The sequence below is a fragment of the Meriones unguiculatus genome, chromosome 15 (assembly GCF_030254825.1).
Source record: "Meriones unguiculatus strain TT.TT164.6M chromosome 15, Bangor_MerUng_6.1, whole genome shotgun sequence".
In the NCBI taxonomy this organism is placed as follows: domain Eukaryota; kingdom Metazoa; phylum Chordata; class Mammalia; order Rodentia; family Muridae; genus Meriones; species Meriones unguiculatus.
In genome coordinates this window covers 68,606,473-68,632,029 of record NC_083362.1, presented here as the reverse complement: position 1 = coordinate 68,632,029, position 25,557 = coordinate 68,606,473, and the positions used below count along the sequence as shown (strand labels likewise).

General features: G+C 42.8%; 2 protein-coding genes across 2 annotated transcripts in view; one reads left to right on the top strand and one right to left on the bottom strand.

The window, feature by feature from the left end:
• Positions 1-6,828, bottom strand: part of Col4a3 (collagen type IV alpha 3 chain) — a 117,349-nt gene extending 110,521 nt beyond the window's left edge. The window contains exon 1 of the mRNA XM_021635104.2: positions 6,676-6,828. Coding sequence (XP_021490779.2) covers positions 6,676-6,771 — 96 coding nt within the window. The 5' untranslated portion in view covers positions 6,772-6,828. The remainder of the gene's footprint in view (positions 1-6,675) is intronic.
• A 483-nt stretch (positions 6,829-7,311) lies between these two features.
• Positions 7,312-25,557, top strand: part of Col4a4 (collagen type IV alpha 4 chain) — a 115,412-nt gene continuing 97,166 nt past the window's right edge. Inside the window, exons 1-3 of the mRNA XM_021635103.2 lie at positions 7,312-7,488; positions 20,812-20,979; positions 22,446-22,488. Coding sequence (XP_021490778.1) covers positions 20,933-20,979; positions 22,446-22,488 — 90 coding nt within the window. The 5' untranslated portion in view covers positions 7,312-7,488; positions 20,812-20,932. The remainder of the gene's footprint in view (positions 7,489-20,811; positions 20,980-22,445; positions 22,489-25,557) is intronic.

Below are 25,557 nucleotides of genomic sequence, written 5' to 3'. Positions count from 1 at the left end.
CAGAAATTTCAGCCTTGGTAAAGTGCAAGTGAGGATTCGGATAAACACTTAGATGACAGAAGTCTTAAGAAAATAAAGGAAGTGATTACTTGAAATCAGATTTTGGTGTCTTTTAAGGAAGACAGAAAGAGGCATGGCAGAGAGAAATGGAGGAGTGACTTTTGTTCTCTTGACTTCCTTGGCCTTCCTGTAGATGTTCAACTGATGACCAGCTATACTCATTTGTTAGTGTAGCTAACAAATGTTTATGGTTCCTTTAATAATGAGTGTGTTTTAAGAAAAGGCATTGTGACCAATTGAGTGTTCATCCTACAGTAATACAAGGATGGTTTGACATTCAAAATATATTGACTTGTTACATTGGTTCACTGAAGACTATATTGTTTTCTTAAAATATATACAAAATGAGTAATAGTATAATATCTATTCATTTAATAAAATAGAAAATACAAGATCTATGAGGGAAGGAAACTGACAATCAGACTGTCTTTAAACTAATCAGAAGATACTTCGTTAATAAAATGTTAGAAGCATTCCCTTTAATTCAGAAACAAGACAAGACCAAAATGCTAATTATAATTAGAACAGTATTAAAAGGAAAAAGAGGGGGCTGGGAAGATGGCTTAGTCAGTCGAGTGCATGAGGACTGCTGGAGTTCAATCAATAACATCCACATAAAAGTCAGGCAATCCCAACACTGGGAAGCTAAAACAAGGTCATCCCTGGAGCTTGCTAGCCATGCAGTTTAGCCAGTTGGTGAGTTTCAAGATCAGGGAGAAAGCCTCTATCAAAAATAATTTGGAGCCCCACAATGAGACCAACAAAGCCAAAAACAAAACAAAACAAAAAAAAAAGCTGGGCCCAGGGAAGACTGCAAAGACTGATGCATCAACCAAAGATCATGCATAGAGAGGACCTAGACCCCTGCTCAGATGTAGCCCATAGACAGCTCAGCCTCCATGTGGGTTCCCTAGTAAGGGGAGAAGAGAGTCTCTGACATGAACTCAGTTGCCTGTTTCTTGATCACTTCCAGCTGGTGGGGTGACCTAGCCAGCCTACAGAGGAAGAGGATCCAGGCAGTCCTGATAGACTAGGGTCAGAAAATAGGGGAGGAGGACTTCCCCTATCAGTGGACTAGGGGAGAGGGGTAGGGAAGAGGGATAGGGGAGGAAGAGGAAGGGAAGGTAGGACTGGGAGGAGATGAGGGAAGGATCTACAACCAGGATACAAAGTGAATAAATTGTAAATAATAATAATAATAATAATAATAATAATAATTAATAATAAAGTTGGAGAGAGATTGAGGAAGACTTCCAATGTTGATCTCTGGTTTCCATACACATGTGTAGGAACCTCTCCCCCAAACGCATTCAAACACATACTAATAAACATGGGAGAGAGAAAAAGAGTGTGCAGGAACCCCTCCCCCAAACATATACACACATGCTCATGTACATGCTCTCTCTTTCTTTTCCCCCCTCTCTCTCTCACATATGTACACACATACACACACACTCAGACAGCGAGACAGAGAAAAACTAAATATATAAAAGTTAGAAAGAAATGAAGTAATCATTCATTAATAATATGACTGGCTACTTTGTGAAATCTAAATGTGTAAGTATTAGAGATAATAAGACGATTCAAGAGGATTTCTAGACTCACACTAAAGTTTCAAAATCAGTAATATTTGTATGAGACAGAAACATATTCATGCAGCAGCACAACCTATGTATTACATGGAATGGATATCAGCATCCAACGGAGATTTTTGATAGAACTTGGTAAGTGGATGCCAGACCTCATTCAGAGGAACATAGAAGAATGGCACTGGCAATTTTATAGAAAAGTATAATAGCAGACGTGACTGCTCTGTCTGGGACTCACTCTAGAAGATGTAGTTGGAAAACAGATAAAGTGGTCAAAATCAGTGTGTTATTGCCATAGAGAATAAAATAAAACAAGTCAACACAATAAAAAGATTAGTGGAATTGAACAGAGAGCTTACATACTTTACATGTTTACAAATATAACTGCAAAGCAGAGAAATAATGCACCGTTGAAAGAATATGGAATAATTTGTTATCTATTTGGGTAAAAATGAATCCATATACTATAAGTTGATGACAGTTCTAATGTAAAGAATTTAAATGATAAGACTTTGTTTTTGAAAATGGAAGAATATAAAGTGGTGTTTTCATAGTTCCAAGAAAGGATTTTTTTGACAAGGTACAGAATACAAAAATGCTAAAGAAGCACGAGTAACTTAAAGTTATGTTGGGTGAAGGGTAACATTAAGATACCGACAACTAAATTAAAAGGTAAACCAACAATTAGAACCACCTTCTTGTAAAACATCTAAATAGCACAAGTTTGACATCCAAATATACACGTTACTTCTGAATATTTGGCAAAAGAATGGCAAAGTGTGTAGTGGATGAGCAGATGAATAGGTGAGCAGAAAGTGGTCCACGCAGTTCACAGTGGGGAAATACAAGTTGGCAATCAAGCATGAAGGCTTATTAGTCAGACAAGATCTCACTTACTTGTCAGCATCCAAGCATATCAAGTGTTGCAACGGATGAAGGGAAAAAGTAAACAGGATGAAACTTCATTGTAGATTACCAACACTGAGTTTTCTGTAGGCTCTCAGGAATTCAAACTCCGTTGTCACAGTTGCAATAAATACAGAAAGGCACACATTGCAACTTGGGAAAATGAAAGTGTGAGGACAGGCTTATATTTTTAGGGGAGCAGCACAAAATAATGTGCTTTATATTACAGAATGCTATGAGACAGGTATTCTACCCCTCCCCCCAAAAAAACCCATCTATGTCAATATCAATACAATCCAATGACAGAATAGTCAATGATTAAAAAGAACAAGTGTGTAATATGAAACTTTCACTTTTGGAAAAACCACAAAACAATAATATTTATATTTAAGGAGACACACACACACACACACACACACACACACACACCACTCATTTGTGTGGAGCATAAACACAAAATCTTTCACGACCTTCTGGGCCAGAAGAAAGTTAGGACTTTACATATTATGACGATCTGTATTTTTCTCCCTAACACAGGGACTCTGAGACACAATGAGCCAAGTTTTATTAATATTTTCTTGGCGTCAAGGATAATTTTGTGCTATTGCAGTACTTTCTGTTTCTTTGAAATGTTAACTAGTCTAACTGAAGTTTTTTCATTTTATTTTTTATTTTATTTGTGCGTGTGCACCTCATAGTTCTTCTCAGAACTTAAGACAATGTTAACCTAGCTGGTGACTTTTGCCTTATCCAGGAAACAGAGGTGGGCATGTTCCACCTCTATCCTTCACCTATTTCCTGGAGCCATAACAGAGGGCTTTCTGGTTTGATATGGATGAGCTCGGCAGAAGATAGCTAGCTGTAAGCCCTAGCCATATAATGAACAGCGAGGCAATGCCTGGCCTCTCGGCCAAGCAGCAAAGAAAGACCTTCCCCGGGGTGCTCAGGGACAAACGGAGTGGTCAGGCAGGTTCACCTTGGCTAAGCAGGGCATGCAGGGTCAGCACTGCTGCTGGCTTCCTGTTTGGGGAAATGCTGAAGTACAACTGGCGGCGTTCGGCTAACATAGCAGCCAGATTATACACATGACGGTCCAAAGGGTGGATGTGGTGCTCACTCACGTCGTTTCACTCACACTGCTTTGCTTGCTTGTTTGTTTGTCTATTTTGTTTTGTGTAAAGTTGCTTGCTAATATCAATACCAGAGATTTATGATTAAAAGTAGACTCCTAGTGTCTCTCCCAGAAGGATGCTGCTGGCACGTTGGGCCTGGATTCTACTGTCAACAGCCGGATGGGCCTGAGGGTTGTCCTCCGCTCCACTGCCTAACTCATTACCTGCTGTCTACCGGAAAGATGTCAACTCTCTTATGTCACAGGTGAAAATGCGATCCTGAGGACTCTACCTGCCTTGCTCAACGTTACGGTTGATTGGTAGGTTCAGCCACGCAGGCACATGTCACCCAGATACCAGTTGATTCGAGACATCTTTTCTCTACAGTATGACCCATTTTGTAGTATTTGGGGCACCTAGTCTGTCTCCTTCAGAAGGTGCAATGGTAATAATAACTCTGGATGCTTCAATCAAAGGCTCACTTCAAGCTTCAGCAGACACAGGACAGAAGGACTCACTGTGGTCGTCATTAGCTTTAACTGTGATGTTTTGATCTCTCCAAACTCAAAGCAGAAGTAATTGTACATGTCAAGGGCAAAAGAATATGACAACATAATTGCACATGGTACATCTACGGGTTCTATGGTCGTATTGTACTGCATTTGAAAAATTACATTTCTCCATTTTATCTCATGTGTGAGTGTTTTCTCTGCATCTATGTATGTGACCATGTGCATGCTTATTGCCCACAAGAAGGCACTGGATCCCCTGGGACTCGAGTTATGGGTGGTTGTAATTCACCATGAGGGTACTGGGAAATTAATCCAGGTCCCATGCAAGAGATACAACTCCTCATAACCATTGAGGCATCACTCCAGCCCCAGGACACCACATGATTCTTCCAAGAGTCCCATGGTCCTTTGCAATCTCATTGTTTTTCTTCTGAGTCCAGGGAGATTGTTATTGTTGTTCTGAAATGTCTCCAGGTCTTTGTATCATGTGCACTTCCTTTAGGCTTTTCTCACTTACTGGTTTCTGCTAAGGCTGTTAGACAGTCCACGCCAGTTTGCATGAGTATTTTTCAGCAGGATTTAGCCACCTATTTTAGGCAGTCCTAGTTTACTATTATCTATCTATCTATCTATCTATCTATCTATCTATCTATCTACCTATTTATTGTGGGGGGAATTAGAAGACACAATTTTCAGGAACTAGTTTTCTTATTCTTCTTGGGAATTAAATTCATGTTTTCAGTTTTTATACACTGAGCTACCTCACTAACCCTAAAAATCTGTGTTATTTGCAGAGCCACTTTACATAAGTTATGAAATATTTTAGAATGCAACTCTAAAGACACTAAGTCTTCTTCATGTTAATGAGTGGTGGGTGACCAGATCAATTAACTTTGGCTCATTGTTAAAAGCGAGCAAACAAAGTAAAAAAGATAAAAAGCGGGAAGATCTTAACCACAGCTGCAAAGAGATCTTTAAGTTGCCAGAGGACACATTTAACCTGGAAATAGTTTTGTTAAAAACACAGCTTTGGGGCTGGAGAGATGGCTCACTGGTTAAGAGTGCTGGCTGCTCATCTAGAGGGTTGGGGTTCAATTCTCAGCACCCACATGGTAGATCTTAGTCATCTGTAATTCCAGTTCTAAGAGGTCTGATATCCTCATATATATATGTATATATATATATATATATATATATATATATATATATATCCAGCCAATACACCAATGTACGTGAACTAAAAATAAATAAAAATGTAAAACTCACAGCTATGCATTGTTTTGCGTCTGTAGTTATATATCTAAGCACACAGAAACTGGAAAGAAACACCACAAAAAGGGAGCATCTGGGTTTTTATGGGAAACTGGAAACCGGAAATCTATTGGGATAGGGTTTAGGGGGAGTGTTAGCTCAGCTATGATGCTGTAATGTCTCCCTTAAAATGTAAGCAGAATGGAAACAATTAGAGTATATGCATAGGTCCTTAACATGTTCTCAGGTAACACATAAGTGGCTCTGTATCCACTGCTCCACATCACAGTTTGAGTCATGCAAGACTAAGATACCTGTTCCTTGTCAGAAATGAAGCTTACTCCACCCAAATAGCCCTTTAAATATAAACCCAACATCATGTATAAAAATTAAAATTTTGATTTACAAATCAAAATCAAGTCAGTTAGGTGTCAAAGGACAAGAATGATGGAGTAGATTCAAATGAGCACAGGGTCACCCATATTCCAAATAGAAGACAAATCAATGTGGCATTTCTTCCTAATGTAAATTCCATGTCTTGATTTTGTTCTTTTTTTACAGTGATGGCTTTTGGGTCCAGAGAGTCCAAAAGAACACTGAGCCCCAGGGAAGTGGGAGTCAAGGGGAGGTCTAAACTAGGAAGGAGTAGGGCTGAGGTTCCAAGGAGGCTTCTCCTACCCTAAGGCACTTCTAACCACCTAAGCCATCTATTCATTCACCATCCTGACACCACACCTCTAGTACCCTGGCCATTATCATCATTATCTATCTACTATCTATCTACTATCTATCTATCTATCTATCTATCTATCTATCTATCTATCTATCCTCTATCTATCTATCTATCTATCTATCTATCTATGTACTGTCTATCTATATCTATCTATCTATCTATCTATCTATCTATCTATCTATCTATCATCTATCCATCTATCTATGATCTATTTTTTGGTATCTATTTCCTGGTCTTTGGAAGCTTTTCTGCTCCATCTGGAACTCCTAACGTACTGGACAGCTGGTTGGCTCTTCACTTCTTCGAGGACCATACATTCCACCTGCTCCCCTGGGCTGCTGCTCTTTCCCCCTGTGCTGTGCTCTCAGGACTCAGGAAGAGCTGGTAGTTGAGCAGCCCTCCACATGGTGACCCAAAGGCAGAGCCCTAGTGGGTGGGACTGGCTTGTCCCTCACACCGGGATAGGGATCGCTTGGCAGGGGTGGGCTTCACCCAGCCCTTCAGTCACTCACCTTGCCAGTCACAGGCTGGGCGGCCAGGAACAGCAGCAGGAAAAGTAGCGGGAGCACCTGGAATCTCGGAGCACTCTCTGAGTTCATGATGGACATTGGTCCTGAGTCCCGGTGCGTCCAGGGGCCTACCGGACCCGCGGGCTCTCAGGCCTCCGTGTCCCCTGCGGGACACAGAATGGGGAGGCCCTCTACTGAAGCTCGCCTTGCTGGCCCACTGGGGCGAGTTTTGTAGGGCTCGACCCACCGCGGTCTGTTTGTCCTCACTCAAGCTTTTGATTGCGACTCCAAGGGAGGGAAGAAGTGGCTGAGGTCCCGCCCTCGTCCCCTCTCCCTCCCAGCTCGCCAGGCACTGTACTGTCCCTTCAACCGGGCATCGTGCCCAGGAAGTGAGAAAGGGCTGGGCGGCCGCAGAGCAGGCAGGTGGGCGCAAATCCAGGGTCAGGGTGAAAGGGGTGATGTCCCCGCGATCCTGGGACTCCGGTGCTTAGCGGGTGCCGGTCAGAGCGAGGAATTTAGGGGTGTGCGGCAGGGAGGTGGCTGCACAGGGTGGGGGAGTGGCCAGCAGCCCTGCCCAGATTAAGCGGGAGGCGCGCGGGAGTCTGCGACTCTGGAGGCCGGGTTTGCTGGCAGCTCCCGCGGCTGCACATCTGCTGCCTGCCGGCCTTCAGCTCGCAGCCAGCGCACAGACTTGAAGCTGAGCAGGCAGTGAAGAGGAGCACGGTCACGGGTGGATTCCGTCCAGCCACGAGCGCGAGGCGCGTGTCAGGTCTGCCGGGTGGCCTGCAGTGCCTTCTCTGCCTGGTTGTTCCTCAGGTAAGCTGCCCGCAGGCAGGCATTGCCCCAGCGCCAGGGCACCTGCCTGGGAGCGGAAGCACTGTGGCATCTAAGGGGTGGTGGCTGGGGAAGCTGTGGCCTTGGGGTCAGCAGAGGAGAGCTTCCCTGGCCCCCAGGCTTCCCTGCCAGGGCTTGAACTGGGCACTGTGTGTTTTGATTAATTTGGAGGCTCGAGTTACTGTCCTGGCAGATGCAGCGTTCCAAAATGCCAAGAGCAAGAGGCAGCTAAGGGGAAAGAGAAAGCTCATCCTATTCTCCGAGTTGAACTGCTTTTCAGGCTAAACCTTATCTGCGGAAACGGAGGAGAAAATGAGAGCCAACTCTGGTCCGGGGTGTCCCTGCCTGGGAGGGCCTGGGATGCAAATGCCACCTCTGGCTTGGTAGGGCACCCTGTTGCAGGGCTCCTATGCTACCTAGTGAGACAGCCTGCACTGGATGGGATGAAACATTTAAAATGCAGGGGCTTCAGGGAAATCACAGTTTTACTTAGATACAGTTGTCACAGTGCTAAAGGAGAGATGTACTAACGACAGGAAGCATTATTATTGAATGGTATTATTATTACTGAACGGTCTTATCTCTGTAACACTCCCACTGAACAACCGTGATACCATCACAGTGGTAAGTGAGAACGAGATCTTGTGATAACCATCCAAACGTCATGGTCATGAGCATATCAGTGAGTGCAAACTCAGCTACCAGCATTGGTGGGTGGCCTGTTAGCCGATGCTCCTCACTGAAGGAAAGTCCCAACTTCCACGAAGAACCAGTGAACACTTACACACCACTGTTGTTTTATCTGGAGCATCTTGTTTCCATCTCTCCTCCCCCCAGTCCCTAAGTCCAGGTTGCAGATTGAAAGGGGCATCTTCCATGATGTACAACTGTGGCCTTACATTAGAATTTTCTGAGGAACATGTAAAAGTTCCAGCACCCAGCGAATTCTAAACCAGTTGTATAAAATTCTCTGGAGAGACAAACTTATTGGTGCATGGTAGAACCTCTTGAATATTCTCTGTGAAAACATACTTGGTAGTTGGTATATTTTTATTTTATTTTAATCCTTCTCTCTCATACGTTACATCCAAACCATAGTAATTTCGGTTAGCTGCACTGCATTAGGGTCTCTTCTGTAGAATAATAAGAAGATGCTCATTAAAGTCTTTACTAAGATTTAGGGGCCTCGTGGAGTTGGTGCCTAGATCACAGATGTAATTTGCCACACGGTGGCTTTAGGAAGGTTCCTGCGGGGACTTCTACCATCCTCGTGGCATTGGATATCAGGTACTTTGCTGATGAAGTGACAATGCACAAGGATGCTGAGAGGCGTATAATTGTCCTTTTCAAACTGGTGCTGCTACCTGAAGAAAAAAAAAACAACAACAACAACATAATCTCAGTCTTGATATCAGATGCCCCTTCCCTATTTGGGATTACAGAAAATCTGGATTTTGAATGGCTTTATTGAGGCCCTTAACTACCTTAATCTCCTCCTCTCTGTGTGTGATGCATGTATTCATGTGTGCAAGCTCTTATGTGTGCACATGCTTGAGTGGGGAAGCAAGAGCCACAGGATGTGTAGGATGGTCGAGTAACAACCTCGAGTGATGGTCTTCACTTTCCGCCTTGCTTGGGACAGGACCTCCTACCCTCCTGGCTCTGTGAGCCTCTTCAGTCTACACCTCCAGGCTTGACTTAGGAGTGCTGAGGTTTTATAGATTCACATACCTGGCTCTTCCTGCATCTGGGAATCCAAACTCAGGTGCAAACTTCCGCAGCAGGTGCTTTCTCACTGAACGGTATCCTCAGCCCAGAGCCCTGGAGTTTTGACGGAAGAACAGACTGAGATTTGTCAGCACTGAGCAGTCGCCTGCATTTCTGATGCAGCAGCAGAAGGAAATGGGATGTAATATAGGCAGGAGCAAGCAGATGCTCAGGAGCCTGGTATCTGGACTACCCCCTGGACTCTGAATCCGTTTGTACTTACTGGCGTGGATTAATGGCTCCAGGGTGAACTCTTACCCTCTCTAACATCAGACTAATTGTGGTACCAGCCTCAGGGAGTTGTAGGACTCTGATAATCCCTCAGAAGCTTTTTGTTCGTGTAACCACCAGGTGCTACTGCATTCTGATTGGGGTTGCATTAGGGAGAAACAGATGGACACGATGAGAAAGGGTGGCAGGGCGAAGGGATGCTCTCCTCAGTTCAATACTAATGAACGAGAACCAGGCACAGCGCCACATTAACTCCAGGTCAGCGCACTGTCAAAGCACCCAGAAACCTGCCTTGGCTTTACCAAGAACAGCAGCAGTGGCAGGAGCTGCTGGAAACTGGACTCTCAGCTGCCACCCACACTCAGCGAATCAGAAGCTAACCGTCCAATATCCACGACTGCTAGCTGGTTCATTTGCAAGCGAAATGTGGAAATGTGGCTTGTTTGAAGGCCAAATGCAAGCACCCAGTCCTCACCTCTCCACTACACACACACTTCACTTCATTATTGCCTATGCCCACCTATGGTTGTACTTAGCCAGGGCTCAATGAGAGCTCATGGATTTAAAGAACTCAGCACCAAGAGCATTAGTGTTTCGTAGTTTACTCCTTAAATGAGAAATACAAAAGGAAAGATATGTTTTGGGTTTTTTTTTGCACAAGATTTTTTTTTAACACTTGATACTAGATGGAGGTTTTAAATACAATTGTCAATACCTTTGACAAGCTCTATGTACTTATTTAATCTGACTTTAAATTTATAATTAATATTATGCCTTTTATGCTTTCTTTTTAATTCTTAAAGATTTATTTTGTTAGTGTAAATATTTCGCCTGTGTGTGTGTGTGTGTGTGTGTGTGTGTGTGTATTCTGAGGCCAGAGGAAGCAGTCAGATACCCTGTCATGCGCAGTCTTGTGCCCTTAAGATGGGGTCTCTCACTGAACCTGGAGCCAGGCTGGAGGCCAGCAAGCCCCAACAATTCTGTTTCTGATCCCTACAGATCTCTGCTGGGTTTTCAAGTGTGTACATGTAAAAGTCAACCTGGCATTTACATGTGTGCTGTGGATTTGAATTCAGGTCCTCAAGCCTGTCAGCAAGCATTTTTAAAAATTATTATTGGTTTTTTACTTACTAAACAATATCTCACAGCCAGGTGTCTAAATATGAGTGCCCATTTCACCAATTTTCAGTGTAAAGTCCTGTTAGGAAAGAGGCCTTTCGAGAATGCATGGTTAAATGTGAACAGCTTGCCAAGCTCTCACAGCATTCTTATTCACACTTACTTCTTCGAAATCCCTAAGTTTCTCCAGCCTCGACCACACTCGTGGCACACATATGCAGGATTAGGTTGTCCATGGACCCTTCTCTAATTTCTCTAACTCCCCTCACAGTCACTTCTCTCCCCACCTCCACCCCCAGAACTTTCTCTTATCATCACTTCCAGGTGTTTTTAGAATCTCAAGAGTCACAAGCAGCTCACACTAGTTCTTGCTCCTGACTTCTCTGCTGCTGCTCTAAGGTCACAGCTCCTGCCCTGGTACCCACTTTTATTATCCGTAGACTGTGGTTGCCTTCTAGCTGGTCTCCTCTCTCGGGAGCTCCGTGAAATCCATCTTTGATGTTTCTGTCAAAGCTGCCATTGAGAATTGCACACGGGGCTGGGGCGATGCCATGGCTGGGTAAAAATGCCTGCTGTGTAAGCACGAGGCCTGGAGAGAGCCCACATAAAAGCCATTGGATGCAGTAGTCCACTCATGCTCCCAACATGTGGGAAATGTAGAACAGGTTCCTTGGAGCAGGCAGGCTAGCTACAGCCTCACCAAAATGGTGGCCTCTGGTTCAGAAAGGAACCCTGCTCCTATATATAGGGTAGAGACAGATGAGACCCAGCATCAACCTTGGGCCTGCAAATGCGCCTACACACGTGCCAACATGCCTACGTGTGCACACTCACACATGCACTGTGTTCACATAAAGTGATTATAAACTGTAATGGCCATAGAAGATAGACAGAGATGTTTGCCAAGCCAGGAAATCAAGCCTTTTCCCCTCTATCATGTATAGCATGAGTTAGTGTGAATAATAGCCAGATAGATACTTCTTGAGTTAATAACCATAGATATTTATGTAGCATTTAAAGTGTAAGCAGATGATACAAGAAAAAAATACTTCACCGGTGCCAACCTAATTTACAGAAAGTACCCCATATTTTCATGATTTGTTATATTTAATAATTTTAGTTTATAAGTCGTTCTCATACTTGTTATATATAAGCTAGATTTAGTATTTTGTTCTTATTTCTTTTTATTATAAAAAGTAACATAGACTTCTTTCTAGCTTTTTTGTCTGTGTTTCCCTCCCCCCCCACAGGTCCTTTATTTCCAAAGTTCATAATGAAAGAGCAGGCATACTTTAATTATAATTATGGAACTCTTTTTCTAGTGATGTTTTCAGCCGCTATTTTTTCGGCCCTGCTGTCCACTGATAACCTTATGCATACATAGAGCATTCTCTTCACCCCACTTAGTATGTGGTCCATACTGAATGTGTTGCTAAGCTCCACAGTGAACTATGGGAAATCCATGACTCTTGAGCCATTTTGTTTTGTTGTTGTATTTTCTTACATTTATTTATTGGGGAGGGAGCATGTTACGGTGCCTGTGTGGAGGTCGGAGGATAAGTTGCTAATGGTTCTCTTCTTCCACTGTGTGGGTTAGTGGCAAGCTCATTTACTCAGGGAGCCATCTCCATCCCTGAAGCCCAGGTTTGAGCCCTTGAATCTCTTGTTACAATCCTGAGTGGCACAACCGTTCAGTGTGGAGTGTTGTTCCAGGTCTTGTCCTTAAGGAAGACACATGGTAAGGAGATTCCAGGCTCCCAGCAATCAACTCCCACAGCAAGCCAGGATGGCTTAAAGGGTGGCCAAAAGCCAGGATGTGGCCATGGGAAAAGCCATGCTAGCATTCTTAGGAAAGAGGAGACCTTGTTTGAGCCCAGTTGCTCTTCTCCTGTACTCCTCCCCGCCCCAGAATTTCTGCCTAACCTTAAAGTTCATCTGCCCACTTTTAATGAAATCTTTCTTTTCGCTTAAACACTTAAGTATTGCCCTCTTCTCTCCCTTATAGAGAGGCAGTGCCCCTCTGACCTCTGTAACATGCAGACTTTTAGACTTGAATGCCACATTCCAAATGCAAAGGCCTCTACAGGAGAACTTGGGTTTTCCAAGATGCTGAGGGAACAGAACATCTTTATGGCACCTAGCCACTACATCAATAATTGATTTTCTATGCTGCCAAAGTCTTTCTTTCCTGACATCAACTTCCTGAAACTCACAAATTTTCATCAAAGCTATGAAGTGTTCACAAAGCCTAGAACATACTGTACATTCAGCCTCTGTCAGTCCTTATAATTGTTATAATGGAAGGATGACCATAACAACGATGGAGAAACAGAAGAGGAGGAGAGGAGAGGTGGAGGGAGGAGGAGACAGAAGGGGAGAAATAAAGGTGGGAGTAATAAGATATTATGAGGAGGTGCGAGAGGACTCCATGCATGCCCCTGGTGTGCCTTTTCTTGTATTCTCAGGGTGAGCATGCATTAACTCAGTAATCCTCCCTAGAACTGTCCCATGGTATGCTTTCTTCTTCTACAGTAACAGAAAAGCCACCCCTCTGTTAGATTCCCTTCCCTTGGTGTTTGAAAGGTTTTTAACCCCCACCAACAACACAGGCCTATAGACCAACTCTGTAGGAGGTAGAAACAGGAGGATCACTTGATCTTAAGAGTTTGAGCTCAACCTGGGTATCATAATAACATCTTGTCTCATCTCTAACTAACTAACTAACTAACTAACTAACTAACCAACCAACCAACCAATTAACCTACCAACTAACTAAGCAACCAACCAATTAACCAACCAATCAACTAACCAATCAATTAACCAACCAATTAACTAACCAATCAATTAACCAACCAATCAACTAACCAATCAATTAACCAACCAATCAACTAACCAACCAACCCACCAATTAACCAATCAACCAGCTAAGTAACTAACCAACTAACTTACTACCCAGCTACCCATCTTCTTCTCCTCAACCTAAAAGCTCTGTATCCTCAGATCTTTCTTCCCTTTTAAATAAAATAATCTCTCATTTGGGGCCATTTCTATTTTTATAACCATTTCAACATGTTGGGAAGTGTTTTTTGTTTGTTTGTTCCTTTGTTTTTGTTTGTTTGTTGTCTCTATTATCAATTAGGAAGGAAAGAAGGGAGGAAGGAAGAAGAGGAGGCGGGGAGGAAACAGATATGGAGCCAAGCACTGCACAGGGGACTGATTCAGACTCATTTTGGCCCCTCAGGTTATTAATTTTCCATTTGGAGAAATTCTGTACTCAGAGGAATTACAGACTTGCACAGGGCTACCCTAACTGGGTATTTTGATTACATAATGAGTTGGCCGTGTGATCTTAGCAAGAATCTGAATCCCAGCCTTTCCATCCCTCATCCCCTGACTGTCTGAACACAAAGTTGGCAGGCAGGGAAGCAGACTCTCTCTACATAGGAATCACAGCACTTTCCACTTGGGAATTCAGCTCTTCATTGCCCTTGGGGATGGCCCCACCCAAGGAATCAGCTCATGTTATTGCCAGACGCTCATTCCAAAGACAGATCTCAGAAGTCTAAAAGGTCCAGAGAGCTGAGATAAGTGTTCTGCCAGGGCCAGAGAAAAAACTCATAGATGCAGGAAAGCTAGAGTTTAGCACTTTCAGCAGCACATTACAGAGTATTATGAACTACGGATGCCACTCTGAACTTGGAGGTCAGAGGGCATTCTGGTTTTGAAAGTTAGCTGTGCATTTTTTATAATGTGAACCATGTTGTTCCTAGATGTGACATTATTGTGGTTACTGTCAAGTTTTCTGTTGATATTGGGAGGAGACCTCACAAAGGAAATGATAACAAACGCCCGTGTTGCCAGAATAGTGGGTGAGCTGAGATAGGGTGCGCTTGGCTCTGCCTTTACAGACCCAAGTCCAGTGTCATCTGAGGACTGCAGCATTTATACACTCCAACCAGGTCGACAGGGTAGGAGAGGTAGGGTGGGCTGGCTCCAGGCCAGGGGCATTCTGTTCCAGCTGGAATTTAGAGTAGTTCTCAAGAATGCACTTGAGTAGTTGTCAAGTTTTTCCCTTTCGGGGAACATGAAGCTGCAGCCACATTCCGAGGGTCTTCGGACCACACAGACTCATGACCCACAGGAAGAATCTTGTGTGCAATGAGGTCGACTGTCTCTGCTAAAGAACTCAAATAAACCCATTTTTAAAGGGGGTGTGGCCTGGGGTAGAATCGGCTGAAATGAACGACATCAATGGGACTGGATGGAACTCACCATGTTAAGTAAAATAAGCCAGACAGAGGCACTCACACCACACTCTAGCTCATTCATATATTGAGTGTGAAAAAAATTATTTCATAGAAGTTGATGGCAGAAGGTGGGTGCTAGGAAAGTGGAGAGAGGGAGGGAGAGGAGAGAGAGAGAGAGAGAGAGAGAGAGAGAGAGAGAGAGAGAGAGAATGGGATGGAAAGAGGCTGGTCAGTTTGTGGTAGGTCCTATTAGGTAAGAGTGAGAAGTTCTGAGTGACAGTAGATAACCATCCACTTTATGTTTAGAAACACCACAACATTGCATTTTATACACCTTCAACATGAAGAAATGACAAATGAGAACATGTTTGAGGAAATAAGAGAGTTTTTCTTGAGTTAACATTATACCGTATGTGTGTACTATCACATAGTTCCTCGTTAACACATACTAGTTTCATGTTTTCAAATGTACTGGTGAAAATAAATTTGAATATAAAAATTGACTGCATTTTACTTATTTATTGTGTATATATTTGTGCATGCATGTGTGGGTGTGTGTCTCTCTCTGTGTGTGTAGGTGGTGCTTTTGCATGCCTGTGGAGATCAGACAAGTTTGGGGGAATCAGTTCTCTTATTTCAACATTTTGGTTCTCAGACTGAACTCAGGCCACCAGGATTGGCAATAAAAGCCATTGCTCTCTGGACCATCTGGTCGGCCCTAATTTTTTTTTTTTTTTTTAGTGAAAATAGGAACAAGTAACTAGCTTGTATATTGGAAAACAGTTAACTCATCTATCTATCTATCTATCTATCTATCTATCTATCTATCTATCTATCTATCTATCCATCCTTCCCTTCCTCCTCTCTCCCTTTGTGTATGTGTGTGTGTGTGTGTGTGTGTGTGTGTGTCTATCTATCATCTATTTTTCTTGATACAGGGTTTCAGGCTGGCTTTAAAATCACTATGCAATCAAGATGATCCTTGATCTTTTGGTCCTCCTGCCTCCACATCCTAAGTTTTGAGATTACAGGAATTTGTACTCTACTACATCCTATTTATGCAGCGCTGGGGCTCTAACTCAGGGCTTCATGCACGCTGGGCAAACGAGGACTCTGGCACCTGAAGTACGTCCCCAGCGCTTAACACTTAACAGGGAAGGTGCAAGCCATTAAAGGAAGTTCTCCAGTGGACTGGGGTAAATAAGGCTCAAGACAGGTAACTGGGAGCAGTTCTCTAGTCTTGGAGAGTCTTTTCTTTATTTAAAAATATGTTATTTTCTGTGTATGAGCGTTTGCCTGGATGTATGTCTGTGTACCTTAGGTATGCTATGCCTGAAGGGGCAGAAACAGGCATCAGATCCCCTGGTGCTGGAATCACAGCTGGTTGTGAGTCAAGGTGTAGGTTCTTATCATTGAACCGCAGACCTCTGGAAGAGCAGCTTAACCACCGAGCCACCTCTTCGGTGCCTCCCCTCACTCCCTATTTTAAATGAAAGTTCAAGCATTGAGCTTTGAAAATTCTAGTTTGGAAAAAGAAAAGTTACAAGATTATTGTCCACACAGAATGATTTGTTATTGGAAAGAACCTTCTGATAGTTGTGCATGGTGGAAAAGTACATTTACTCATTGAGTAAGTAGGAAATTGTTTCACAAAAAGAAGAAAACCTGGGCATTTAACAGAACTCACAGATTTAGTGTCACCAATGGAGGCAAAGACAAACTTTTATAGTAATTTTGTGAGCAGAAAAGTCCAGGACTTAGCCTCTTGTTTATCTGGTCCCCAACCTTGGCCACTGGCCCACACTGATGAGAACCCAGCAGGGTGTGTTTCAACCTAAGAGCCTGTTGCAGAGAAAACAAATTTCCCATGGTGGAACTCATGGAAGATCTTGGATCTTGTTCCCAAGATTGGAGCATTTGGAAAACATTGAGCCATCCCAGGGGAACCGGAAGCCAAGACTCCTCCTTTCAAAATAAATGAAGTTCGATTAATAATCACAAGGAGTTAGAGGAAGAGGGCACGGTGACATTTGCTGGTCACACGTGCAAAAGGGCTTCTGTTTGTATGCTGGCCGAAGAGCCTGGGGCCCTAAGAGGGGACTCCAGTGATCAGGTGCTTAGAAAAGGACTAAAGTACTGGTATACATCTTTTCTCTTGGAGGGCAAGGGGGCTTCCTGTGAGAGTGGAAACCCACAGGAAGGTGAAGGCTTCCCATTCACCTCATCTACACGGGTCTGTTCACTCAGACACAGGAAACCCACACTGAAACTACAGGAAGGGGTGGGGCAGCTTTCGTCCCCTCAGCCGATTGACTCTTGCTGCATTTTCATCTCTGACAAGAGCTTTTTGTGACTACTTAGCATATTTGTTTTCTTTTAAATTCAAGGTTACTCTTCACCTGGAATTTACCCGGGGCCATCTCTTCCTGTGCCTTTCTTCTCCCACATCTTTTCTTCTCACTGTGTTTATTTCTGTTTGTACTGTTCCCCAGCCTAGAGTCTTGAGTTCTCTGCCACAGACACTTGCTTTGAGTTGGGTTGCCTTGTGGTCCTTCCCATGGAGCTGAGGTGACAGGATCAGATGATAGAAAACATGGCCATGCCCCCAGGCAGCTGGGCTGAGGGTGAGACCCTGCTGTCATCACGGATAATGTTCCTTTTGTCAGTAACAGTCAGCAGTGGCAAAGCAAAGCGTTTCCTCCAGAATACACACCACTTCTGCAGAAATTGCCTGGGTAGAAGGCCAGCTAACATTATTTGCATATATTCTAGTGCCATAGCACTTCAGGGTATTCAAGTTATGTTTGTAGCAGTGATACATTTAAATGGAAACATACTTTCTCCTCTATTTCCATATAATGTCACTTATTAACTTAAAGTGTTAGATGGCTGTTGTGAGAGATAGGGTAATTTTTATATACTTGGAGGCTGAACCTAAGCAAACATGTTAAAATGCTCAACACCGACCATTGCAACAGAGAAACTCTGCATAGATTGCATATAGCATACGAGGTCATGTCTTATGCACAGAGTGAATGCACATTGCTGTTGATGGTGTCAAGATGACAGTGTGGTCAAGGCTCTGCTTCTAGCTGAATCATCACCATGAACACAGGAAGTCTCCGTGTGGCTGGTCTGTGAGCTGCAGAGATGCACCCTTTAGTGTATACCACCCCATCATCTGTCCCTGATAAAAAGACCTTTTCTTCCCTCTGTCAGCTTGCTTAGAACAGGTCTTTACACTGAGGCACACACATTCTGGGGGAAGCAAAAAGTGCTTCATAAATCATTTTGTGGAAAAAAAAAATCAATGTCCAGATTCTCAGATATAGTATGTAGTCTTTCATGGACTTCTGTCTTCGATCAAATTTCTCATCTCTCCTTTCCCTTCTTACGCTTTTCAAGAGAAGAGCATACTCTCTGAGCTAGTTAGTTTTAACCTTCAACTTGGAACAACCTAGAACCACCTAAGGCAAGGGTTTCATTTGAGGTATTGTCCAGATCAGGTTGCCTGTATTTAGCTAAGTCTGTGGGGGATTATCTTGTTGTTAATTGATGTGGGAAAACCCAGCCCACTGTGGGCTGCACCATTACCTACACAGAGAACCTTGAACTGCATAAGACAGTAGGAAGCTTAAAGAGAGCAAGTGGGAAGCATGGGTGCATTCATTCTGTTTGCTCTTGACTACAGATGTGGCATGACCTGTTGTCCTCCCTCTGTGACTTCTCTGTGTTGATGATTCATAACCTGGAATTGTAAGCTTGATAAACCTTCTTCTCTAAAGTTGTTTTTTCAAGAAATGTTGTCAGAACAACAAAAATGAAACTAGGTTACTCTTGTCCTCATATTATCCCAGATATCCCTTGGGCTTCCCATCCAGTCAAGGCTATTTGAACTCCAGGCTAATGCTAGACCCTTTCTCAAGGAACAAGAGAGATGGCATGTGAAGGACAACACTTGAGCTTGACCTAGGACCTTCATACACACACACACACACACACACACACACACACACACACACACACGTGCAGCTATGCACACAACAATAGAGTATATATGGGATGATCGCTATGTAAATATGTCTTCCCAATAAACACTGAGTATTATAAATTTTCATTAAAGGATGTGCAACACTTTTAGCTGTCGGTGGTGAGAATCAGACTGTGGTGGCATTATGATGCTCTGGAGATTTCTAAAATGACGCTGAACAGTTTTATTTTGAAGTCTCCAAAAATCATCTATCCAAGTGTATTGAGAAACTCCAGATGTTTGTCAAAACAGTAGTCAAACTCCAGATATTGGGACAGTAGTCAGGCATCCTTCTTCCTCATTTTAGTAGTGTTTCTCTGTGAAAACTTCTTCACAGCATGGCTATGTGAGTTGGTTGCACCAATTATTATTTTTAACTAAAATGTACATATCTCCGATTTTCCATAATTTTAGACACTTTTCCTTTTTTTTTTTAACAATATTGAGTATAGTTTAAATGAGTTTTCAAACCAATTTGCATTTTCTTTCCAAAATCATAATTCATTTTATTGAGACTTGTTTCCGGAATGTAACTTTTATCATAAACTATTTAAAATGATCACTTTAAAATAGAAAAAAAAATCTGTGTTTTCTATAATTGTATTTATTTCTACTTGGTTTTGAAACTATGATTGAATGTGGTCCTACCACTACCAGAAAAACTGGCCTTTACTTGGCACAGTGTTGATTATTTTGCCCAGCTTTCATCAAAAAATTTAAAAATAGCTCGTAATATCTGACATGACTGGTTTCCTTCTCCTTGCCAGTTCCCATAGGGACAGGAGCTCAGAAGAGCCAAACTTTAAAAAATGAGACATCTCCGTTCTTTGTGCCAAAGAGATTTTAGATAAAAATAAAGAGTTCTTGAGGTCAAATAGAGAAAAATAAATTTTCTCTTGTTTACAAATAAAATTCAAAACATGAAGTTCACCATTTTAAGTCTTCTCAAGTTTATAATTGAGTAGTCCCAGATACAGTCCTGATGTACACCATGTCTGCTTTCTAATTCTGGGACATTGCTGGCATTCCCAAAGTAACCCTGTACTCCCCGATTTTCCATTTGCCCCTACCCATGACAATTGCCAATCTGATCTACTTTCTCTCTATGGATTTGCCCACTGCTTATGTACTTTTGATGCTCCCAGTTCATGGTTCATGGTTCATCCACGTAGGTGCATACCCATGTGTAGTTCTGTATCACATCTAAATAATATTACCTTGCATGGTATGATATTTTGCTTTTGCATTAATCAATTAGTTAGTTTTTTATTCTTTGATTGTTAAGATTATCATGCACAAGTATACTGTGAAAACGATTTTAGTTCTCTTAAGTCTTTTCACTTTTCTTTTTAAATTTAATTTATTTATTTTTTATTAACTACAATTTATTAACTTTGTGTCCCAGCTGTAGCCCCCTCCCTTGTCCTCTCCCAATCCTGCCCTCTCTCCCTCATCTCCTCCCATACCCCTCCCCCAGTCCACTGATAGGGGATCCAACTCCCTCTCACGGCTTCCCTGGGTATTGCATGTACATGGTACATAGGCATGTGCAGGTAAAACACTCACACACATAAAAGAAAAATAAAGACAACCCCTTTTAAAAAGTTTACACAGTCACATATTTCTTTATAGTAGTTTCACGCATTCCTCATCTTCACCCCTCACCCCACACCGTTCCTCCTTTCCATGTCCGAGTCCCTCCCCACCATACCCTCTTGCCCTTAGAAAGATTATTTTCATTTCTAAGAATGTTTATTCAGTACAAAAAGTACTAAAAAAGATTGCTGTGTCAACAGCCATTGGGGTTGTTTAGGAAATGTCTCCATCGTGGACAGAATAATGGAAGCTGTTATTCTCAATTTTAAGGCACACGGATCTTATAAGAGACATATTTGTATTTCACTCGTGCAGATTCTAACACAGGACACTGACTCCCAACTGTCCATGAGAGTCCCCTGGAATAGAGGAGAAGGCTGGAAGACTATTTTGGGCACAGAGGTCATCTGTGAGGGCACCAGGGCTCAAGGTCTTCATGAGGGGCTTTTTCAAGTGGACCCAGCCCTCAGTCACAGTCTTCTGGTGAGTATCCTTGTGTGCATTTGTTTGCGGAACAATTTCAGCTGCCGTGTGGGACCAACCCTGGCTGTGAAATTCCAACCTCTTTTCCATAATGTGCTAGCATCATGACCAAATGTGAAGCTGTTCTGTACAAACAAAAGCACCCTGGTTCCTGCTATCTTACTAGATGTGAATAGCAAAAGCATTAAGTGCCCAGAATTTCAGGGTTCCCGAAACTAGAGAAGGAGGACAAAGTGCTTTCATGAATGCAAAGGGCAGGTTAATGACCTCAGAAATGTCTACATCCTCATCTTTGTTAATGTTATTTACACGAGAAAGGGAATTTACAGCTGCAAATGCTATTCAGGCTGTCAATCAGGTGATCTTGAGATGGCAGGAGGTATCTTGGAGTATCTGGATGTCATCACAAGTATTCTTAGATGTGAAAGGGAGAGGAAGGAGACCAGCATCAGTGAAAAAGATGTCACTGCAGAGGCAGAGGCCAGAGAGTACTAGTTTTGAAGATGGAAGAGACTATGAGCCAAGGGACATGGACAATTCTAGAATGTGGGAAAGGCAAGAATCAGACTCTCTGTGTTTAGGAAGAGAGCCCCCAAATATCTTGATTTCAACCAACAAGCACATCCAGTTTATGGACTCTTCAAGGGCACAATGCATTGTCATTATCTATAATGTTTCTATTACTCCTAGAGAAAGGATGACAGTGTAGAGAAAGAGCGTTCACTTAGCATGCGATTCCAAAGGAGGGGGAAGCCTGTACATGAAAACAAGGCCAAGGCCAGGCTCCAAAGATTGGGGTTGGAGACAGGGAGGTGTGGCCAGCATCACCATAGATGATCAAGAACCAAACGAGGTGATAGGCACTGAAGGCCTTTGACAAAAAGATGCATGAGCATACGTTCCTTTGGTCTTTCTCAGTCACATCCCTCTGTTAAAATTTGTTTGCAATAGCAGCAAAGCCCCAGGTGGATTTTGGCTGTGGGCCAGCTCACTCTTCCCTAGTGATTCCATATTATTTCCACTCACCCTGAGCCATTCTTATCAGTCAGGCAGCTTTCCCTCTACCATTCCTCCTTGCACTGGTTCTTTTAAGTGACCTCCTGGATGTCACAGGTCTCAGGTGTGTCCCTAACCACAGCTGCCTCCCTCCTTCTTTCCCCTCTCTTTCATGGGAAGTCATCTCATTGTCCTTCACTGTCCATTCAAGCCCCAATCTCTCCTTGGTACCCCTATGGTTTCCAGAACCTTGGCCTTCAATATAGCCATACCAAGCCCCTTCAATATGTCTGCCTTGACTGATAAAAAGAGGACAGGCGATGATGCCAGCCAGAGAGAGGATGACGTTGGTTGTGTCAGGTGGTAGCAGTCAGAAGGGAGAATCAGCCTTCTGCAATTAATACTGTTACTCTGTTTAGGCTGCTTCCCATTAAACCAAACACTTAGTCTATATTTTTGCTTTCTCATAGGTCACTAATATTTATTCTCTTTACCATACAATATGAATACGGGGTAAGTATATTGATTAATTCTGTACATGGAAATTCACTTTGTTGAATATATGATTTATTGCAGTGTGTGTGTGTGTGTACTTCAACTAGTCCCTCTCTCAGGGCTCAGTTTTCTTATCTTCAAAATGGATATTTAATAAAGCACAGCCGAGGGCCACTTTAATATTTTTCAATCAAAGCCACTTATAGAACTGTCCGAGTGTTGGAGATGTCTTTATCTTATAACAACCACAGCCCTTCCTTAAATTCTTTTTATTTGGAACAGAAAAGAAATAGTTGAGCCATTTCAAGATTAAACCAAGAAATGTAAGATTCAGTCCGGATGCTTTTTAGCACTAGAGAAATCTCAGTCTGTAACTAGCCCTCTTTTCTCCTGTTTCCTCAAGGAAAAACCTAAATTATGGACCCAGCCTCAAAAGGTGTAAAGATAATCCTGTTAGGGGCTGCCTGCCACTCAGGGCTGAAGATCACTGGAGTGACTGAGCCCATCTAGCTCAAATCCCTTGATTATCAGGGACCTTTGTAAAGTAACAGAACCCCAAAATCATCTCTTCTCCCCTTTTACTACTGGGGTCAAGGAATGAGAAACCCTTGCTTTTTGGCTCTCCCAAGTCACTTATTCTCTAACCCAGCTAAGAATTGGTCTCCCTCCCATGTTGAGCAGGGAGATGGAGGCCTGTCCAGTTTGGTTCATCTGCATTTGAGATCGTCCGTGTGATGCACGCTCGTGAGCATTTTTCTAGTTAATCTTACCTGATTGTTCCAGGCTTATTTTTTTATTATTATATTGATTTAGTTTCCTATCATCATCCTAAAATTCACTCCTCCTTGCTCCTTATATTCACGCGAGTGAATGTGAACCAAAGATAGTTTAATCCTAGACATTCCCATCAGCTTGTGATGCAGAGAGATTTTAGTCTTCACACATAGGGTAGCCACATGATGGCTGGGATTTAAGGGGAGGTGTGAATTGACACAGTACCCGTAGAAGGCAATTTTCATATTCTAACAAGATTTTAAATGTGCATCCTTTTGGCACAGGAATGCAGTAAAAAAATCTGTCACATATTTTCATTCTGGCATGTATAAAGATGAATGCACAAGAATATTAATTGCAGGGTGGTGTTTAGCCACTAAAGAGAGGGATAAGCTAAGTATTCATCAGTATAGAGTGGACGCACAGGCTCTGAGACCGTATGAAATGGACAGCTGCAAATTAATGTGAAAACAGTGATTATGTGAAAATAGGTACTAGCCAGCATGAAGCAACCCCAAGTCACCAACGGTGTGGGTATTTGTGATTGAACATATTTATTAATACTCAGGTACCGATGTAAAGAGATGCATCCTTTCAGGTAAGAAACTTGAGCCCAGGACAAAAAGGAAAATGTCCACTATTACATTTTTATGCAGTTTGATGTTCTGGTTTTGTGTTTATCATTTTCTCATACACACACACACACATACACACACACACACAAATGGGTTACAGATACAGGGCAGAGTTAACTTTGTAGAAGTTAATGTTCTACTTTTTAAAACTTTCTATGCCCTAAGCATGCGTTTTATGACATCTGAGGTAAAGAAGGGTGGCCTCTCCTGTTTTTACCTTTGGAGCAAAATAAGTTGGCTTGAGTATAAGAGTGTCCCCAGCGAGTGTGTGTGTAGGCCTGTTCCCATTGATCTCATGCTCAAAACCTATGAGTGTAATTGTGTTCCTAGTGAGCTTATGAGCGCAGGTGTGTTCCCAGTAAGTTTTTGAGTATGGGTACATTCCCAACCATTGTGGTTGAGGCCATGGACATTAAATTGTCTGTGGTATTGTCAATGCTCTTTTTAATGGCTTTGCATAATCTCTCTCTCTCTCTCTCTCTCTCTCTGTGTGTGTGTGTGTGTGTGTGCATGTGTGCAAGTCAGCATGCATGTGTTTGCTGAGTAAGGAGGCGAGTAGACAAACTCAGATGTTGCTCTTTAGGCATCATCCACCTATTTTTGTTTGTTTTAGAGACAGGTTCTCTCATTGTCCTGGAACTTACCCAGCAGGCTAAGCTGGCTGCTGTGAGCCCCGGGGATCTGCTAGTCTCTGCCTCCCCAGTGCCAGGGTTACGAGCCTGTACCACCATGTGTGGTATTTTCACGTGGGGGCTGAGCATCAAACTCAGCGTTTTTGTTAAGTGCAGACTCTTCCTCTGCAAGCTTACACCCCCATTTCATGTGTCAATGGCTATTTCTTTCTTAGAATCTGCTGATCTATTTTTAAATGACTCCTGGAATGGAATCCTGCCACACACATCTCAGCGATGCTTGGCAAAAAAATAAGCAAATATCAAATAAACAACCCGCCTTTGTCGTCAAGGCATCTAATCTACTGACTGCATTTTTGCCATCTCTGTTTTGGTGTTTTGCTGAGCACAGTAATGAATCCAGACCTTAAATGAATCCGAGTACTCAGACTAGCGACTGCGCCTGCATGCTGTCCCAGCCAAGCCTGGGTATTTAATTCTTAACCTTTTTAGGATCATGCGTTCACAGATTAAAGTGTTAATCAAACCTTAGGAGTCATACACTTCTGAAATTTCAAACTCATTTTTGTGTGGTTTATGTGGTATGTGTGTTCACACACACACACATATGGCGAGGCCAGAGGTCAACACTGAGTGTATTTTTCTATTGCTCTCCACTGTTAATTGAGACAGAGTTTCTTGTGAACCTGGAGCTCATCAGTTCAGCCTGGCCAGCAAGTCCCAGGGATCCCCCTGTCTCCACCTCTCAGCGCTGGGATTACAGGCACGTTCTGCTTTGCCCAACCTTGTATGTGGGTGATAGGGACCTGAAATCAAGTACCCATTCCAACGTGACAGATGCCTTACAGACTGAGCCATCTCTTAAGCTGCAAACCCTCAAATTCTTCAATGCTTTCAATGACCCATAAAACCGTTGTTTCTGAAAGATGTCTTTTTCGCTTAATGTTCCTGCCTGTCTTAGTTGGGGTTTCTATTGCTGTGAAGAGACACCAGGACCACAGCATTGCTTATAAAGGAAAACACTTAATCGGGGCTGGCTTTCAGGT